Source organism: Hyperoodon ampullatus (genome assembly GCF_949752795.1).
Source record: "Hyperoodon ampullatus genome assembly, chromosome: 10".
In the NCBI taxonomy this organism is placed as follows: domain Eukaryota; kingdom Metazoa; phylum Chordata; class Mammalia; order Artiodactyla; family Ziphiidae; genus Hyperoodon; species Hyperoodon ampullatus.
The window spans coordinates 18,410,860-18,429,866 of record NC_136923.1 but is presented as its reverse complement, the minus strand read 5'-3'; the positions used below and the strand labels follow the sequence as shown (position 1 = coordinate 18,429,866).

General features: G+C 44.3%; 1 protein-coding gene across 1 annotated transcript in view; it reads left to right on the top strand.

Annotated features, from left to right (window-relative positions):
* The window catches only part of GXYLT2 (glucoside xylosyltransferase 2), a gene marked incomplete at both ends in the record, with an annotated part of 78,459 nt that overhangs the window by 2,849 nt on the left and 56,603 nt on the right, over positions 1–19,007 (top strand). The window contains one exon of the mRNA XM_079712760.1: positions 17,911–18,103. Within this exon, the coding sequence (XP_079568886.1) occupies positions 17,911–18,103 (193 nt within the window). The remainder of the gene's footprint in view (positions 1–17,910; positions 18,104–19,007) is intronic.

Sequence of the window (19,007 nt, the reverse complement as noted above, 5' to 3'; positions counted from 1 at the left end):
ACCCTACAATTTTATAACTAGTCATTTGTATGCAGTCTGTCCTGTGGTGGGCTCTCCTTTCTATAAATATAAAGCTGGGAGGTAAGGTCTGAGTTTTAGGTCAAGGGTGGGATCTGAAAACGTACACCACACTATAAGTAGCCATTCCAGTGCACAAGAGAAATGAAATCTTCCTTCTATTTTGTTTTTTTTTTTTGGTGATTTAGACCTGGCTGACTTCCAAAACAAATTTGAGACGACTAACAGTAACAGAGACATATACAATAAGGCCATTGAAGTACTTATGAAACATGAAAAGTCATAAAGAGGAGTGGGAAAGAAGTACTTTTTGTCAAAAACTAAGGCCACTGTTTTTTTTTTTAATTACTAATTTTTCCAAATCTGAATTCTATTTATTTTTAATTTTTGCTGCGTCGGGTCTTCGTTGCCGCACGCGGGCTTTCTCTAGTTGCGGCGAGCAGGGGCTGCTCTTTGTTGAGGTGTGTGGGCTTCTCATTGCAGTGGCTTCTCTAGTTGCGGAGCACAGGCTCTAGAAACGCGGGCTTCAGCAGTTGTGGCTCGCGGGCTCTAGAGCGCAGGCTCAGTAGTTGTGGCACACGGGCTTAGTTGCTCCGCGGCATGTGGGATCTTCCCGGCCCAGGGCTCGAACCCATGTCCCCTGCATTGGCAGGCATATTCTTAACCACTGAGGCCACTGTTGTTACGAGGATTAAGTGTTCAATTTAGCTCTAACGGGGCTTCACTGGTGGCGCAGTGGAAAACCCGAGTGCAGCAGCGAAGACCCAATGCAGCCAATAAATAAATAAATAAATAAATTTATTTAAAAAAAAATTTTAGCTCTAACCTTCCTGGCAGCCATGTCAAAAAGGGAACGATGATGGGCTGCCTTATTTTCTTTGAATGATAAAGGGAAAAGTTTATCAAGAGGGATCATTTATTCTTCATGGAACTGAATTCTAAAATGAGAATTTTACATTAGTATAGACTTCGGATTTCAGAAGTCTATCTCTCCAGCTTGCTTCTGAAAACTCCTTTGAGCCTACATACGGAAGAGGAAGTTGAATATAACTGCCCATCTGTGTGATAGGAAAAAGAATTTGGCATCTGGAGTCCAGAGGATTGGGTTCTAGTCCTGAGCCATTTCACCCTAATTTGCTTATCTGTAAATGAGTGGGTCGATCTACAAGTTTTCTAAGATCTCTTCCGGCTCTGACATTTGATGGTCCTGTGATGAGATCAACAAGTTCAGCTGCAAAGTCCCAACAATGACTGTTGCTTAGCCCTTTGTGCCATCTCTTGCAAAATCACTGTTTCTCATTTACTGGCTGTAGCCTAGAGCTCCAACTGATTAGTCAGCCTCAACCCCCTCCTGAACTTTATTCTTTGTCTCTGTGTTAGCCTGGCTATTGCTGTTTTCTCTTAAAATATGGCTTCTAAGGGAGAGTTAGGCTACCTCTGTCATTTTATTCCACAGTCATTCAGCAAATGTTTATTGCACATGTATCCTGGGGCAGGTACTCAGTGTGCAATGGTGAATGGAGTTGCTTCCCTCCCAGAATTTGGGGGAGGGGGGAGAGGAGACAATACAGAAACAGATTACACACTTGGCAGCCTCTGGAGCTGCCCCGAGAGGAAGCGTGTGTATTTGCTCATCAAGAGACAGCACTTCCTGCAGTTCTCTTTGGTCTCTGAGATAAGTCTTCTCAGAGGGTTCAAGCCTGAATTAATGTCTCACTAAAGAGGGATGATGTTATACAGCAAAAAGTCAAGTCTGTGGCCATCCTATAATTAGCTGGTTGCCCCAGAACACATTACAGATCTCTAGATCTTGGGGACCATCTATGATATTTTGTCACTGTGATTCCTGATTCTTGTCCAACTCATTTTTGTTGATTGGTCCATGAGACCCCTCTTTCACCCTCTCCGTGTATTCAGTTAGTAAGCCCTCTTGGTTTTATCCCCAAATGTAACCCCAATGCCACTATATCTACCACTTCCATGCTACCACTGAGCTAAACACCATAGTTTGACACACGGACTACGGTAGCTTCTCTCTGGCTTGGGGTTTCCACTCTAGCGCCCTCTACAGTCCATTTTCCATACAGCTGCTGGAATAATCTTAAATATGTAACTGGGTCACTTTGCTGGTTCCAGTGCCTAACTTCCCATCATACAGAGTAAGATTCAATTTCTTAGTGTGGCCTTTGAACCCTTGTTTGATTTCAGCCCATTTAGCTGTCTGACCTCATGTCCTACCCTTCCCCACTTCACTCACTCTGCTTCAGCCACACTGGCCTTCAAATGCACTCATTCCTACCCCAGCACTGTTTACTTTTTCCTGTGGTGGAATGTTCTTTGCTCACATCCTTGTGTGGCTAGCTCCCTCATTTCTTTCAGGTCTGCTTTCAGATTCTGTCCTCAGAGGGATCTTCCCGGCTGCCTTAGAAAAAAGGACCCTGCCCATCATCTTCTACCACCTCACTCTTATTTCGTATTTTTTTTAAAATAGCACTCATCATTGTATGAAAATCCTACTTTGTTTGCTGCTCCCCCCTTCATGCACACTTCATCTCTTTTTTATTTTTATTTTTTTAAAGAAGATGTTGGGGGTAGGAGTTTATTTATTTATTTTTGCTGTGTTGGGTCCTCGTTTCTGTGCGAGGGCCTTCTCTAGCTGTGGCAAGCGGGGGCCACTCTTCATCGCAGTGCGCGGGCCTCTCACTACCGCGGCCTCTCGTTGCGGAGCACAGGCTCCAGACACGCAGGCTCAGCAGTTGTGGCTCACGGGCCCAGCTGCTCCGTGGCATGTGGGATCCTCCCAGCCCAGGGCTCGAACCCGTGTCCCCTGCATTAGCAGGCAGACTCCCAACCACTGCGCCACCAGGGAAGCCCCACACTTCATCTCTTATTAATCAATGTACCACTGGCACCTAGAACAGAGATGATTTCACAGTAGGTACTCAATAAATATTTGTCAAATGAACTAATGAATGAGTAAATGCAACAACACCCCCTTGTGCCAGCACTATATTGTTACTAAGACTTTACTTATATTATTAAGTTACATGTTATCTAATAATATTCAAAACAATCTTACACCCTTTAGGAAAATAGCAAGGGTCTCTAATAGTAACATCCTTCCGGGCTTCCCTGGTGGCGCAGTGGTTGAGAGTCCGCCTGCCGATGCAGGGTAGGCGGGTTCGTGCCCCGGTCTGGGAGGATCCCACATGCCGCGGAGCGGCTGGGCCGTGAGCCATGGCTGCTGAGCCCGCGCGTCCGGAGCCTGTGCTCCGCAACGGGAGAGGCCACGGCGGTGAGACGCCCGCGTACCGCAAAAAAAAAAAAAAAAAAAAGTAACATCCTTCCAAGAGAGGGAATGTTTTTCTTTTTAAGAGGTTTTATTTTTTAGAACAAATTTGTCGAAAAATTGGGGAGTATGTAGTACAGAGAGTTACCATATACCCTGTACCCAATTTCCTCTCTGATTAAAAGCTTACACTGGTATAATACATATGTTATCATTTATCAAGTAATAGTGATACATTATTACTAATGTTTAATGTATTTAGATTTCCTTAGTTTTTACTTAGTGCTCTTTTTCTGTTCCAGGATTCTATCCATGACACCACAGTACATTTAGTTGTCATGTCTCTTTAAGCTCCCCTTGGCTGTGACAGTTTCTGAGACCTCTCTTGTTTTTGATGACCTTGTGAGTTTTGAAGAGCACTGGTCAGATATTTTATAAGATATTCCACTGTTGGAATGTGTCTCATGTTTTACTCATGGTGATAACTGGGGTTATGGGTTATCTGGAGGAAGACCGTAGAGGTAAAGTGCCATTTTCATCACGTCCTATCAAGTGCGTATACTATCGACATGATTTAACGTTGACCTTGGTCACTGGCTGAGCTAGTGTTTGTCAGCTTTCTCCACTCTAGACTTACTCTTTCCGCCCTCACTATACTCTACTCTTTAGAAGGAAGTCACTGTGCACAACTCCCGCCTAAGGAGTGAGGAGTTACGTTCCCCCTCCTTGAGGGCGGAGTGTCTCTATATAAACAATTTGAAATTCTTTTGTGTGGGAGATGTTGTGTGTCTTCTCCCCCCTTTATTATTCAGTCATAAATCAGGATGGACTTGTAGATATTGATTTTGTGCTTTGAGTTACAGTCCAGGATGACTTTATTTTGTTGCTGAAATTGTTTCCGTCTGGTGATTAGTAGCTCTTTCACTTGGCTGGTCTGCTCCTTTGGTAGACCCCCATCACTGTGTTTCAGCTTTCTGTTTTCAGTTTTGCCTTTCTGAGCACTTTTTAACTCTCTGGCGCTACAAGATGCTCCAGGCTCATCTTGCTTCTCTGGATGAGGGAGTGTTTTTATTTCCTAGAAGCACCAGCAAAAGTTTTCTCCCATCTCATTGGCTTTGGTTGGTTTAAATGGCTACAGTGTGGATGAGGAAATGGGACGGAATAGAGGGGTGGGATGGAATTAGCTAATTGAAGTAAACCAAGCCAGGGCCACCCCTTGAGTTAGGGATGAAACCAAGACCACCTAAACCACTGGGGGGAGGGTGATGTAATAGACTTGTCTTTGGCTCCTGACCTCCATTCTCCCACCCCACCCCCAGTTTGACAGTGAACTGTACCTCCAGGCAATGGTCTAAGCCTGCCATGACAGTCCCATCCCTGTCATAGTGTAAACTTTATATATCCAGGGCTAAGACATAATTTCGTTTCTCTGGCAATAGTTACTGGTCTACAGGTGTTACATGACCCAAGCTGGCCCAATCAGCTCCTGATTAAGAAGGGAATGGAATAAGAAAGGAAGGACTTATTTTACATTATTGGACAAAAGACTTTGTCTTCTAGATATGAACAAGGAAATAAATAGTCCCAGTTGTCACCACGATCCTTAGAAAACCAGCTTTGGCTGAAGTCATCACTCTGGGCATTAGAGTAGAGAAAGAAGGAGACTATGGGTCCTTGAGGACAGTACTGAGCCCTGGGATCCACAGATCCAGAGGCCTGCCCTATCTAGGGCCCGTCTCTTCCACGCTGGAGTTAAGGTTTCTGTTATTTGCATCCAGAATCCTCTTAACAGAACCAGATGGTTCTTTAAATCAAAACCTCAGTGCTGCTGATGGAGAGAGAGGGGAATGGCTGTAGGGGGCACACAGGAAATGAAGGTCCATCACACCCTGGAGTGGCCATTCTGTGCACCTGACCTTGTCCCAGGTGGCCGGTGATTCCGGGATAGGTTCCTAAGCCAAATTAGAGCCTTTTTTTAGGGATTTAAAAAATTGGGGTCAGAGACAGCATAAGGGAAAACTGTTTCTAGTGGCTGCAGCTATATCTCTGCCAGGTGGAGGAAGCTGGTCTGCATGGAAAGTTCATGGACCCAAGATGACCTGGAGGGGTGAGAAGCAACATCCAGCAACTGGGGTGGGGGTGGGTTCTGAGGTTGTCCCCAAGGTCAGCTTCTGCCCTTTGCCACTGTCCCGTCCCTGTCCTAGCTTCCATGAATTGAGTTTCTGTCACTCACCACCATAACGTCCTGACTGATGTGGATATGTAGCACCTACTTTTAGCACCTTTAGAAAATTCCGTAAATAGTGGCCATATTGACACATCTCCCTAGAAACTCCATAGGTGAGAGTCCTTGGAAGAAAATTTGAGAACAGATTTGTTTCCTTTGGAAATACTTCTCTTCATGTTATAATTTACTGTAAGAAAATAAGAGGTAAAGTTTTATGTTATATCTATCTTGCCACCATTTAAAATATTTAAAAAAAAAAAGAAAATAAGAGGCTTCAGTTGAAGACGGAATTCATTTTATGTTCCCCTCCAGATCTTCCCCAGTGCTTGATTTATCTCATACGATGAAATTTCGAAAACTGGCCCCTGGAAAGAGGAGTTTCTTGACTTGATGCCTTTATTGGGAGTCCGTGATTTTTTTGGCAGCCAGGAGCGACTGTGGTGTATTTGAGGGTGATGTTTGGATGCCCCTCCCCCCGACCTCTTTTAGCAACATGGAAGACTGTCATCTTCTGGTAAAAATTCATCATGGTACAATTTAGAGTCCCAGCTTTCCATAAATAGGAGGCAATAGAGAACACATAATCTGAAGCGTGATTTCCTTTTATACAAGAGGAAACTGAGGTCCAAAGAGCTAAAATTGTAATAATGCACATAAAGCCCCAAGCACAGGGCTAGCTCATGGTGATCACTCAGCAAGTGACGTGCTGTTCTGAGTACTGTTAGTGTCCATGGCTGCTTTATTATTTAGAAACTGAATCCTAACTAGATCCAGCTGACTGGCTGTGTGGCTTTGAATGAGTCAGTGCTCCTCAGCCAATCTAGGCTTTCTCCTAAATTCAACGAGGAAGTGAAACGATGTGAGTCAAAGGCTGGCACGGTACCTGCAACACGAGAAGGTCTCAGCAAATGTTAGCCAGAGCTAAGATGTGGATTTAGGCAGGCTTTTCCCTGGGTTGTGTCTGGAGGAAATGAAGACAGCTTCCACATATAATGAATGCTACCCTAACCCCAGTGTCCTGGTCCTTAGTAAAAGCTCGGGGAATAGATGGGACAGGACCCTTTTCACTGCCTCTGGTTGAGGTGGGCGATTGTTCTGGAGGCTTTGAGACCTGGAAGTCAGGCGGTCTGTAGCTTCGGTTTCTACTCAAGGGCAGAGAACTATTGTTTCTGAGCTTAGAAAAGCAGAGGGTAAGTGAAGAGTTTTCGGGAATTAGGAGGTGTCCTCGGGCACCAAAACACAGAATTTTGTTCACAGACAGTGCTCTTCAGGGGCCTGTGTCTCTGCTTGGGCTTGAACCCTTGCTCTGCTTTTTCCTCATCCCAATTTTGTGGGAATTAAAAGGAGCCGGGTTGTCTGACCACTGGTTCCAAAGTAACAAGCCTTAGTGTTCAAGTATCCGATTTCATCCCTCAGGAGGAATGGGTTAATGGATGTCGGTGTTAATGTCTGAGAACTTTTTAAAATGAACAAACACTTCAAATCTCGTTTGCAATAATGTAGAGTATTGACACTTAAATTTTTTGCTGCTCTCCCTCGCCCATTTTGGGCATGGACATAAAATATTTGGAGAAAAATGAAGGCTTCTGATGCATCTAAGTTAATATTTAATAATAATGATGATAACAACTAATATTTAATGATGACTTAAAACATCTCAGGTACCGTATGAAGTACTTCACCACGTTATTTCATTTAATCTTCGTAACAACCTAAGGGGTGGGTACTATTACTGGATAGGCCAAATTCTTTTTCATTTGGAGTGATGGAATCGCAGCTCATCAGCTGATATCACTTAATCATAAAAGGGGATTTACTAGCTCATTAAACTGGGATGTGCAAAGGAGGTAAAGCTTCAGTCATGGGTGTGTCCAGGATGTGTGACCATCTTGCCTCCATCTTTTAACTCTGCTTCCTTCTGTGTGGGCCACACTCTCAGGTCAGATTTTTCCATGTGATAGTTCCAACGGGTCTGGGCTTAAGTCCTCCTGCTTTAGTAACCTTGAAGGGGAAGACTTCATCCAGCAAGAGTCCCAGGGCTGCCTCTAAACCGCCCTGGCTTGGATCACATGCATACCAAACCCCTGATGGCCGCACCTGGGGGAGGATGCTTCAGTCCATCCAAACCTCATGAACTGAGAACAGTGGTTTCCCCCGAAGAAAACTGAGGTGCTCTTACCAGAAACACCTGGAAATGGACGCTAGTAAGAAACACCAAAACCAAAAGCAAAGAGCCACCAGAATCAACAAGCCCTTTTTACAGATGGGGAAACTGAGGGTGAGAAGTAGTTAAAGTGTTTGCCCAAGATGCGACAGCCAAGTGGCAGACCTAGAATTTGAAGCCAGGTCTGTGTGCATCTAGATCCATATTGCTTACAACCATACTGTACTTGGGAACAAATCTTGAAATTTGAAGTATTTGATGGCTTTCCAGAATCCCTTTGAAGAAGATCCCTTTGATAAAATCTCTTTTCTTTTTTTAAATTTGAAAATTGTTCGTATTTGTAAGGGGAAAAAAAACAGATTATAAAAATTATCCCATTCTTTCAAAGTTTTTACATATTTATATACACACACCCACATATAGTGGTTATAACTCTGGAAGATGATATACCAAAACGTTAACAGAGGTTATGAAGTTGGTTTGGTTACCTCTCACCCGCCTTTGCTTGTCTGTATTTTACACTTTTTTCTGTGATAAGTATACGCATTACTTAAATATTTACAAAATAATTTAAAGTATATTAATTATCATAAAAATTTAAAATCCCTATTTGCCTGAGGCATTAGAGGATGGAAATTAGCTGGGGAGACCACTTTTCCTTCGTTTAAATTGTTAAGTCCCTTATGCTCTTTTTCAGGAAATGAGATAGAGGTGCTCATTCGCAGAATATGTAATCCTCATGCTTCTCCCTCGTATGTCACCAGACATTTATTTCAAACCAGCGCTGCTGGTCCATATTTTTAAAATCTCAATAACATCTTAATTTGAAAAGAAGAGGGAGATAGAGAAATAGAATCCCCTGTGTGTCAGCAACAATTACGGGGGGAAGAATGAAATGAGAATCAGTCCAGGCAGCATCGTAGAGTTTTGGAAGGAGAAGAATTATAAACCCATTTGTGCGTGACCTCAGCTAAGGGCGAGAGGATGGATTATGGAGGTAGAGATGGTGCAGGTGTGCCCTGCGAGTCACACCTGGCGGGGCTGTGGGTGAGGACTGAAATCCAGTCCACCTTCGGATCACTGAGTCAGGAGCTCTGAGTAGAGATAAAGGCTTCATCTGCCTGGAGGAGCTCCTTTTCTGACTCGCTTGTGTGTGACCCCAAATACAGCATCATAACTAAAAGCAGGGCTTCTTAAGTCCAGCCCCCTGAGTTTGAATCCTTGCTCTGCTACTTCCTAATCATAAAGCATGTATATGTGTACAATGATGGCTAAAAGCAGACACACACACCTAGAGACGCACAAAGTCACCAACTTTGGACATTAAACACCTACTGTGTGTTAGACCTAGACTTTGTTTAGGAACACAGCCATGTTTCAAATATCATGATCCAAACTAAATACAAACTATTAGTAATTGGATGCACTTATCAAATGATTTTATCAAGCCTCCCCCTCATGGCAGATATTTTTGGCACTGTGTCAACACTGTTCAATGTAATGCTGGGACTTCAGGCTTTTCTGTCTGTCTTGGAAGATTAAAGATAGTTGATTTAACTCCAAACCATGGGTCGTTAAAAGTGATTTAACTGTTAGCACAGTCCTGAGCGTCACGTCTGGGTTGCTTAAGTGAAGGCTCTACTTACAGCTTCAGTGCGGAAATTTTTTGTCAGGGGTCTCTCGTGTTCCCAGACCTGTGGTTTGTGAAGAGCTTCACTAGTGCCTCTGGCTGCCAGCACTTAAGGCAGATAGAAACACCCATCACCAGACGCTCCTACTAGGGGCTGAATCAAGGTATTTCCGCCACTCTGACCTCATTTGCAAACTTCTACATTCAGATAGCCATGGCTTCCTCTTGTAAGAGATTCCACTAGGGGAGGGGAGTGGCATTCTGCTAGTCAAGTCTTCCCCTAGGGTGAGCATATTCAACCTCTTAAAATGTGTCTGCCTCTCTCCCCACCCTCACATTTCTGTGTTTCCTTCCCTGTTAAAACTCGTCACCAAATGTTTCAGGCTGTGTTTGAAAGAACTGTGATTTTTTCCCATCCAGCTCACACTGCCGGCCCGTATCATGGCATCAGGTTTACCTGAGTTAATTTAGCCTGTCAGTTAAGAAGAAGCCCTGGAAACAGAGGTAGCAGCAGACGGCAGAAAAGAGGGTCTGAGTAGAAGCAATTACTCGCTTTAATAATTCAGTGTGTTTTGCAGTAATAGGCTCCAAAGTAAATAGCATACACAAATGCCGTATTTCATTATTTATACACTCCAGAAATTGAAGTTTAATTAAGGCACACGCTTGAGACTTTTTAAGCAATTAAGGAGACGCTTCGTCTTGGGCAGCGCGGAGGTGGTGAGGCTGCTTCTGCTCTGAGCCTTCTGTGTTATTATAAGCATCATTTCTCATTGGATCACAGGGCTGGCTTAAGCCAGGACAATGGGGGCGGTGTTTTCCAAGCCTCAGTTGTTCCCACGTCAGTATCATGATTCTTTTAACATGACTACACTACCATATGCTGACTTTAAAAGGAAAAAGTTTAAATCTATCCTTGTTGTAAATGTGTGCCTTTATGTATTTAATAAACAGCTTTATTGCAATATAATTCAAATACCCTTAAAAGGTGTACACTGTGGAGGTTTTTAGTTTACTCACAGAGTTGTGCAGCCATCCCTGCTATCCAATTTCAGAACAGTTTCATCACCCAAAAAAGAAACCCTATACCCATAAAAACAGTCACTCCCCATTTGCCCCTTTTGTGAGTCCCTGGTAACCACTAACCTGCCTTATGTCTCTATGGGTTTTTCTATCCTGGACTTTTCATACATATGGAGTCATAAAACATGCGGCCTTTTATATTTTCACGAGGTTCACAGTTCACGGTTTTAAAGGTTCGTACATGTTGTCACATGCATCAGTACTTCATTCCTTTTTATTGCCAAATAATATTCCATTGTATGGATATACCACATTTTGTTTATCCATTCATCAGTTGATGGACATTTGGGTTGGACTTTTTGGCTATTGTGAGTAATGCTCCTATGAACATTTATAAATGTACACGTTTTTGTGAGGACATATGCTTTCATTTCTCTTGGGTAGATACCGAGAAATAGGATTGCTGGGTCATATGGTAGTTCTATATTTAAAATTTTGAGGAACTGTAGAACTGCTTTCTGAAGTGGCTGCACCATTTTGCAATCCCACCAGCAATGTTTGAGGGTGCTAATTTCTCCACATTCTGAGTATAATTGTTTTTAAAGGAAATTTTATAACATCACCATGAATTGTCAGCAAAAACATAAACAGAAGGTAATTGTCAAATCAAACACTAAGAAAACCAAACAATGTTGTTCATTTCTAACTTGATACTCCTGCTGAAGGTTCTGTATCTAAAGTCTGCTGTCTTTTCAGTTGAAAGGGAGGATTAGGCAACATTAGAAAGGTGTTCATGGGACTTCCCTGGTGGTCCAGTGGTTAAGACTCCGTGCTCCCAATGCAGGGGGCCTGGGTTTGATCCCTGGTTGGGGAACTAGATACCACATGAATGCTGCAACTAGGAAGTCTGCATGCTACAACTAAGAAGTCCACATGCCGCAGCTAAGAGTCTGCACACCACAACTAAAGATCCCGCGTGCTGCAACTAAGAGCCAGCACAGCCCAAGATAAATAAATATTAAAAAAGAGAAAAAGAAAGGTGTTCAAGACGTATTAGCACCAACTGAGACTTTCTTATTGCATTGTTGAAAAAAAACTGAAAATGGAATAACTTCTCACTATGAGACTCAATGTTATTTGATGCAGTGTCTAAATGATAACTGAAACCTAAGCATCACCGCTTCAGAACACAAGGAATTTGGAGGCACTGATGCCATATGCAAGTGTGTTTCATCTTGTTTCAGCAGTCAGCTACACGGTTACCTCATACAAGGAGCTCAGAGGTGGCTGAGCTAATGTTTATTACGTTTTTTTGTTTTCCTTCTCATGGTATGGTGTTTTCCAAGAACTCTTGGGTAAATTTGAGAAACTGTCAAAATTACTACATTCTTGGGCTTCCCTGGTGGCGCAGTGGTTGAGAGTCTGCCTGCCGATGCAGGGGACGTGGGTTCGTGCCCTGGTCTCGGAGGATCCCGCGTGCCGCGGAGCGGCTGAGCCCGTGAGCCATGGCTGCTGAGCCTTCTCGTCCGGAGCCTGTGCTCTGCCATGGGAGAGGCCACAACAGTGAGAGGCCCACGTACCGCAAAAAAAAAAAAAAAATTACTACATTCTTGCTAGGATAATAGCTATTAACCCAGTAAATCCATTCCAGGGAATGTAGCGTAAGGAAATAATGCAAAGAAAGAAAGAAATCTATTGGCCCACCCATGCTCAGTGCCAGATTTTTTAATATATATAACTGAGAACAACTGGAAACAACAACACAGAGGAAATGATGATAAGCCATGGTGTTTTAGCTGGATGGAATAAAATGATGGTCATGAAGACTTAAAAAGTAACAAGAAAAATAAAAGAAGCAGATGAAAAAAGTAGGATATAAAATTATATGTACAGCATTACTGCAGCTGTAAAAATATGTATTCAGTGGAATAAAGACCAGAATGTAACATTCAAAAACACCCATTTTTTATGGGGCAAGAAGTTTTTTCATGTACCAACTTTACTATTTCAACACGTTTTACATTTTTTAAATTGAAAATGTGCATTGTGTGTTTTATTCCAGTCTTTTATCTAAAGATATTTTCTGTTTATTGATACACTGTCTTATATTGACTGTAAATAATATTGTGTACTTGCTATAAATTACAATGAAAGAATATATAATCACCAGCTGAGGTTCATTTTTGGAATGAAATAAACAAAGACCATGATAGAAAATAAAAGGGACGGTGCTCCTTCAATGAGGTGTCAGGGGAGTCCATTCTACTGTCCAAAAGAGAAGGAGGCAGCTTTGCAAAGAGCTAGGGAAGAACATTCCAGGTGGAACAGTTTGTGTGAAGGTCCAGGATATGAGCCCAGCACTAGGTGCTTCAGGAAGTAAGAAGGAAAAGGCGCAGGGTGTTCAGCTCACAAAACCGATTCTCCCGTTGCGAAGCATAGGCTCCAGGCGCGCAGGCTCAGTGGCTATGGCTCACGGGCCCAGCCGCTCCGCGCCACGTGGGATCTTCCCAGACCGGGGCAGGAACCCGTGTCCTCTACCTAGGCAGGTGGACTCTCAACCACTGCGCCACGAGGGAAGCCCAGGGAGCCATCTTCTAAAGCGCAGATGAAGTTCCGAAGAATGTTGAGGAACGGGGGTGAGGAGAAACACTGTGGGCAAGCAGCTCAACTCAGTGAATGAAGAGGAGTAAACCGGCAGCTGAGAGATGACAGCAACACGGAAGGTGGAATAGCTGCATCCACGGACTTCGCCATGGAGACATGGTCCGTGTCTGGGCGCGGCAGCGAGAAGCAAGGAGAAAACCAGCCCCGCCTACTGCCCTGAGGCCCCTAGGACAGGGCAGGAAGAACGGCTGCCCCTCGAGGGGTCTGCTGGGGAGGTGGCGTCCTCACAAGGCAGCATGTTTTCATTAAGGCAAGAGGTGAAGAGGAGGCCGTGAGAAAAGGCAAAGGATAGAATGGGCGTTCCTGAGGGCTCGAAGAGTTTGGGAGAGAGAGGAGAGGTGAGAGGTCAGCTCAGATGATGAGTTCCTGGCTGGAGATGAACTGCAAGTGGTTGTAGTCCAAGTGCAAACTCCAATATGCAAACTCTGGGGCCTCACCCCAGACCCACGGAATCAGAATCTCTGTGAGCTGGGGTTCCAATACTAACAAACACCTCCCGTGACGATGATATGCAGCCAGGTCGGGAATCCGCTGTGTGAGATGGTGTCTGGTGTCTCCTCCACCTATGAAACTGGTAGAGTGATGGAGATTTGATCAAGGTCCTAGCAGTGAGCTACAGAGAGGGAATGGATTCATGGAGCATTTCAAGGATGACTCCTGGTAAGAATATGAGAGAGGCGGAGTGAGTCCAAGGTGATTGGAAACCTATTTTTAAGACCTACCTTAAGACACTTTTGATTGCTAAGTTGTAAGTTTGTTTCAAACTGACTTAAGTAGAGGAGAATTTATTGGCTTGATCAATGAACTTCCAGGGTTAGGGTCAGTGCACCTGGATTCAGGTGCTCAAGTAATGCCACCCGAGATCTGACCCACCATCTTGTAGCTCTGCTTTCTACTCTGCTGACTGTCTTCCAGGCTCTACCAGTGTGGTGGTCAAGGTACCTGCCATCAGCTCCAGCCTCAGCAACAGGTCTTTAAAAATCCTGGACAGCAAATGTCCACTCCAGTCTTATTTTATAAAGTGTAAATAAGAACATAGTTAACCACCAGTCAGAGCAGGGGAAGTACAGTTCCCCATCTCCCATTTGCCACCAACACCTGGTGACTCAAGGGGTTAAGAAGTCCTAGGTTCATAGACTGGACTTCCCTTGATCCTTGCAGAGCCTTCAGGTGACATTTGAGAGGGGCTGAGTGTGCTGTTGGTAAGATCTGGTGAAAGGCACACCATTTCAGCACCCTTAAACTTGACTATTCCGTGTGACCACACAGCACAGACGCTTATTACCTGAAGCCCAGGATTTTTAATGTAACGTGAGAGGTAACACAGTAGGGGCAGCAAAGGTCTCGTTAAACCCCAGCCGCTGATACTTGAACTGCCACCAGGAGAGGCTTTTATTTGTCTTTTTTAGTACCTGTCACCAGACACCAAAAAAGATTGCAGGCCCCAGCCCCTGCTCTGTGTACCGTGCAGTCCCATATCACTGAAGCCTGCAAAGAAAAGAAGTGGCCTGCTGTGCTGCAGGGAGGTGCAAGCTTTTTTAATCAAAAAGAAAAACAAAGTATATGTCGAATAGTTTGGGCATAGGAATAAAACAGACAGTTACGTCATGAATTTCTGTGAACCCTGCACTCATCTTAAGAAATAAAAACTTAAGTCCACGAATAAAACAGACAATTACATCATGAATTTCTGTGAACCCTGCACTCATCTTAAGAAATAAAAACTTAAGTCCCTGGAAATAACCACTGCCTTGCCTTTGATGTTTCTCATCCTCGTGCATGATGACTTTTACTCCATATGTCTGTGAACAACATGCAGTGCTGTTTTGCTGGTTTTCAAGCTTCATCAAAATGGTCTCATTCTATCACTGTCCTGCTACAAATTGCTCTTTCTCCTCTTTATCCTTAAGTTGACACGTGACTTTCTGAGTTGTTCGTTTTCACTGCTGTGTAGTATTCCACTTAAACTTGTCAAATATATTCATGATTCTCCTGTGCGTAGACAGAAAAGTTCTTTCCAACTTTTCACTATTATACACAGGGCTGCTGTGAGCGTTCTTGTGTGGGTCCTGTGCAAACGTGCAAGAGTTTCTTCAGGTCACATACGTAGGGGTAGAACCCGAAGAGTGAGGGCGTATATATATATATATCTTCACTCCGGATAGATGTTGCCAAAAGGCTTTCCAAAGTGTTTGGGTCAACTTACACTGCCGCTAGCGGCATCTGAGCTGTCCCCCACCTCCATATCCTCTCTGAGACGTGTATGGTCCAGCTTTTATTTTTTATGCTTTGCCAGTGCGAAAATAACGTGGAATCTCTTTATCGTTTGAATTAGTATTTCCCTGATTACTGAGGTTAAAACTTTTAATTTATGTAAAAGCCCAAGGTGTAAAGCTAAACTAGGCGGAGTTGTTCTCTTTGGGGGTGGGGTTATGGTTCGTATTTAAGATATCTAAGCTATTGTATTTATTATTTTAGTACCTTTGGATACCTGTGTTTTTAAATATTGCACATAATTTTAAGCAAGTGAGTTTGCATTAAATCTCTTTTGTAGCATATTTTGGCTGGTATTTTGACTGTCTTTTTTTTTTAATTGACTGTGATTTTAGCATTATCTGTGACACATCCTTCCCACCCGTTTACATGAATTGGTTGGGAGTTGGCTTTAATAGCAGGTATGAAAACCCATCCATGAAGCTGAGCGAGAGAAGACGTCTGAATCCTGAAGGCAAGGGTTCTTGAGTTCACCAGGCATGCTCCTGATTTAGTGTCTTTGCTCTGACTGTCCCCTCTGCCTGGAATCCTCCTCACCCAGAAAAGCACGTGACTCCCTCCTGCCCTCCCCACCATCAAGTTGTCATCGGGTCTCGCTTTCTCAGTGAGGACTTCCCTAACTTTGCACTGTATAATATATTCCAGCCCATCAGCCACTCCTGTATCCCTCCTGGCTCCATTATCTATTTCCTCCTAGCACTTACCACTGGATAACTTTCTATGTAAGTTACTTAGTTACTAAGTTACTATGGAAGTTACAATAGTTTGCTTTGACCATTATTCTTTCTTTGTCTTTTTCCTACCACCTGTAGAATGTAACTTCTGCAAGGGCAGGCATCTTGGTCTGGTTTGTTCACTACTGTCTTCCTGGCACCTAGAACAGCATCTGGCACATAGTAGGCACTCAGTATAGATTTGTGGACTAATAAATGGGCTGCAGTTAACAAGGCAGAGAGAGCAGAGAAGAGCATTTCTGAGAGACAGTGTATGTGCCAAGGCCCAAAGGCAACCCAGCGTGGTCTCATGACTAGGAGTGAGCTGGAGAGCTGCAATATAAGTGTGACTGTGATTATGCATGGCTGCCCGTGCAGGCGGAGTGTGCTAGAGGCAGTTACAAGAGATATAAGTAGGAGCCACAGTCAGCAGTTTGGACTTGACCTTGAAGGCAGTCGGGAGCCTTACATGATTTTTATCAAGGGAGTAACACGATCCTATGTGCATTTTTAGAAGAACGTCACTCTGGCACCCACAAGAAGGAATCATAGGATGGGGGCTGAGGATCAGACTGGAGACAGGTGGACCATCTAGGGGGCTGTCATAGCAATCAGGTGAGGGAAGATGGTGATCTCATCAGGTAGCAGCAGGGGCATGGAGAGATGTGGACAATTTCAGGAGATACGTAGGATATCTCTACTTGTCTTTTCCTCCGATCCCCGAAATAACTAGAATCTCAGTGACTCCCCGAATCTGAGCTTAACTAAGCCAGGAGGCTGTGCTTCTATTCAGCGTGCTCTTAAGTAATCAAACTGGAAAGCTATCGAAAGTGCTCCACCCACATCTTCAACTTTCCTCTTGGTGAAAGAAATCTGGAGCAAGGCTGCCTTTATTCGAGCGAGCAGTGAATAATGGAGCAGCACGCTGATTGAACTCGAAGCTTTTGGAAGGAAGGTAGCATTCCACGTCCAAGTTCCCCTGGTCTCCAGATCTTTTGTGCAAGTAAATTAGTTTCATTTGTCTCAGGGCACCTTTTCCAGGCCAGCTTCTTCCAGCTTGCCTGCAAATGTTTCTCAGTGGTGTGTTTGAGGCTTGGCTGTGTCTCCTTGTCTGGAACAAATGTTTTATTACAAGGAAATAGCTGGATGATGATTCTGGACTTCTTGGACCCTATTCCTCTCTCAGCTGTTGACTGGATATTTGATACCTTGGTAATTTTCAGCTTAACCTGCCCCCTCTCCTGCCTGCTTCTCGTTAATATGCATTTCACACTGGAAACTGAATTTCATACCTACCAGCTCCGCAGTCTGGAGCGACACAGTTAGGATTAACACCTGTTTCTTTAAGACTCTCCCAAGATGGAATGGAGGCCCATGTGTTGTTTTCTTTGCTCACTTCCCGGGTGTGCACGATTTTCCTTTGGTCCGGTGGTCATGCATTCCACTGCAAGCTAAAACCATCCAGATCATGGGAGTATCATGTTGCTCGTTTCACATGGGAAAGCCACCGCCCACCTTCCTCTTGTTCAAGTTGTGTTCAAATCTAATTTCCATGGCCCATGTGAGTGGGAGCTCCACAGCCCTGTGTCAGCTGTCAGAGTTTAGCAATACCATTTCCAAACATGGGCCAGTAGGCAGCCAGCAGGCACTAGACAGCTGAATGCTGGTGGAAAAAGCCTCAGACACCTATAGCGGTCCAAACAGTGACTCATCCTGCTATTGCCAGGATAAATATGGGAATAAACGGTATTTTCTCTAAGCAGGAAGAATTGTCAAAATGCTTATCATTTTATAAACTATAACAGATTGTGCCTGTTCATGTTTTGAAATGTTCCAACCCTTCACTAGCTGTTTTTTTTTTCTTTTATGAGTTTAATAACAGCTTTCACCTGTTTTTCTTCTTTCTAGGAGGCCTGGAGAACTCAGGAGTTTCCAAGCTGTGCTGCCCCCCGAGCTCTGGATCCACCTGGCCGTGGTGGCCTGTGGCAGTCGGCTGGAGGAGACACTGGTCATGCTCAAATCGGCCGTGCTCTTCAGCCACAGGAAGATGCAATTTCACATCTTCACCGAAGAATCTCTGAAGCCCGAGTTTGACAAGCAGGTGAATGTGCAGGAATTGTGGCACGATGTTTACTGAGTGCAGACAGACTGCATTGCGGGAAATGCATATCCTGTTTCCTAATTATTTTGCTGCATACTCAGCTGTGCGCCCATGAACCCTTGACTCCGAGCCTTACTGTTCTCATCTATAATATAGGGATAATTACACCCCCTGTAGAGAGACATGGTGAGGTTTAAATGAGATGATGCGCTTAAAGCACTTGACCTAGGGCTCCATCCCTCCTGGTGTTATTGACATTGTTCTTAGTGGGAGTCACGTAGCAAATTTTTATCTATGTATGTATGTTTTTTGAATGACAAGTAATATACGCTCATCAAAATAAATTCCAACAGTATAGATGTTATAAATTAAAAAGGTAGAAGTCCTTGCTACTGTTCTTTCCCACACAAACTGTCAGAGTCAACACTTTTTTTTTTTTTTTTTTGTGGTACACGGGCCTCTCCCTGTTGTGGCCTCTCCTGTTGCGGAGCACAGGCTCCGGATGCGCAGGCTCAGCGGCCATGGCTCACGGGCCCAGCCGCTCCGCGGCATGTGGGATCTTCCCAGGCTGGGGCACGAACCCGTGTCCCCTGCGTCGGCAGGTGGACTCTCAACCACTGCGCCACCAGGGAAGCCCTAACTCCACTCTTGCTGTGTGATCTCGGGCAAGTCTTGTGGGCTTTTTGGGCTTCGGTTTCCCCCTCTGTAGCTTGGGACCAGCAGAAGTGATAGAAGAGATGCTTATCTGTAATCTTGATAGGCTAGCTCAGGCTGCAGTGACAGCTTCCAGAAAGCTCAGAGACTTTCCACATGCCTGCTGCATGTCTCATGCAGGCACAGCAGGGTCCCTGTCCACACGGCCCCCTCAGCCTGGGACTACAGTTGACAGAGACCATTCATGCAC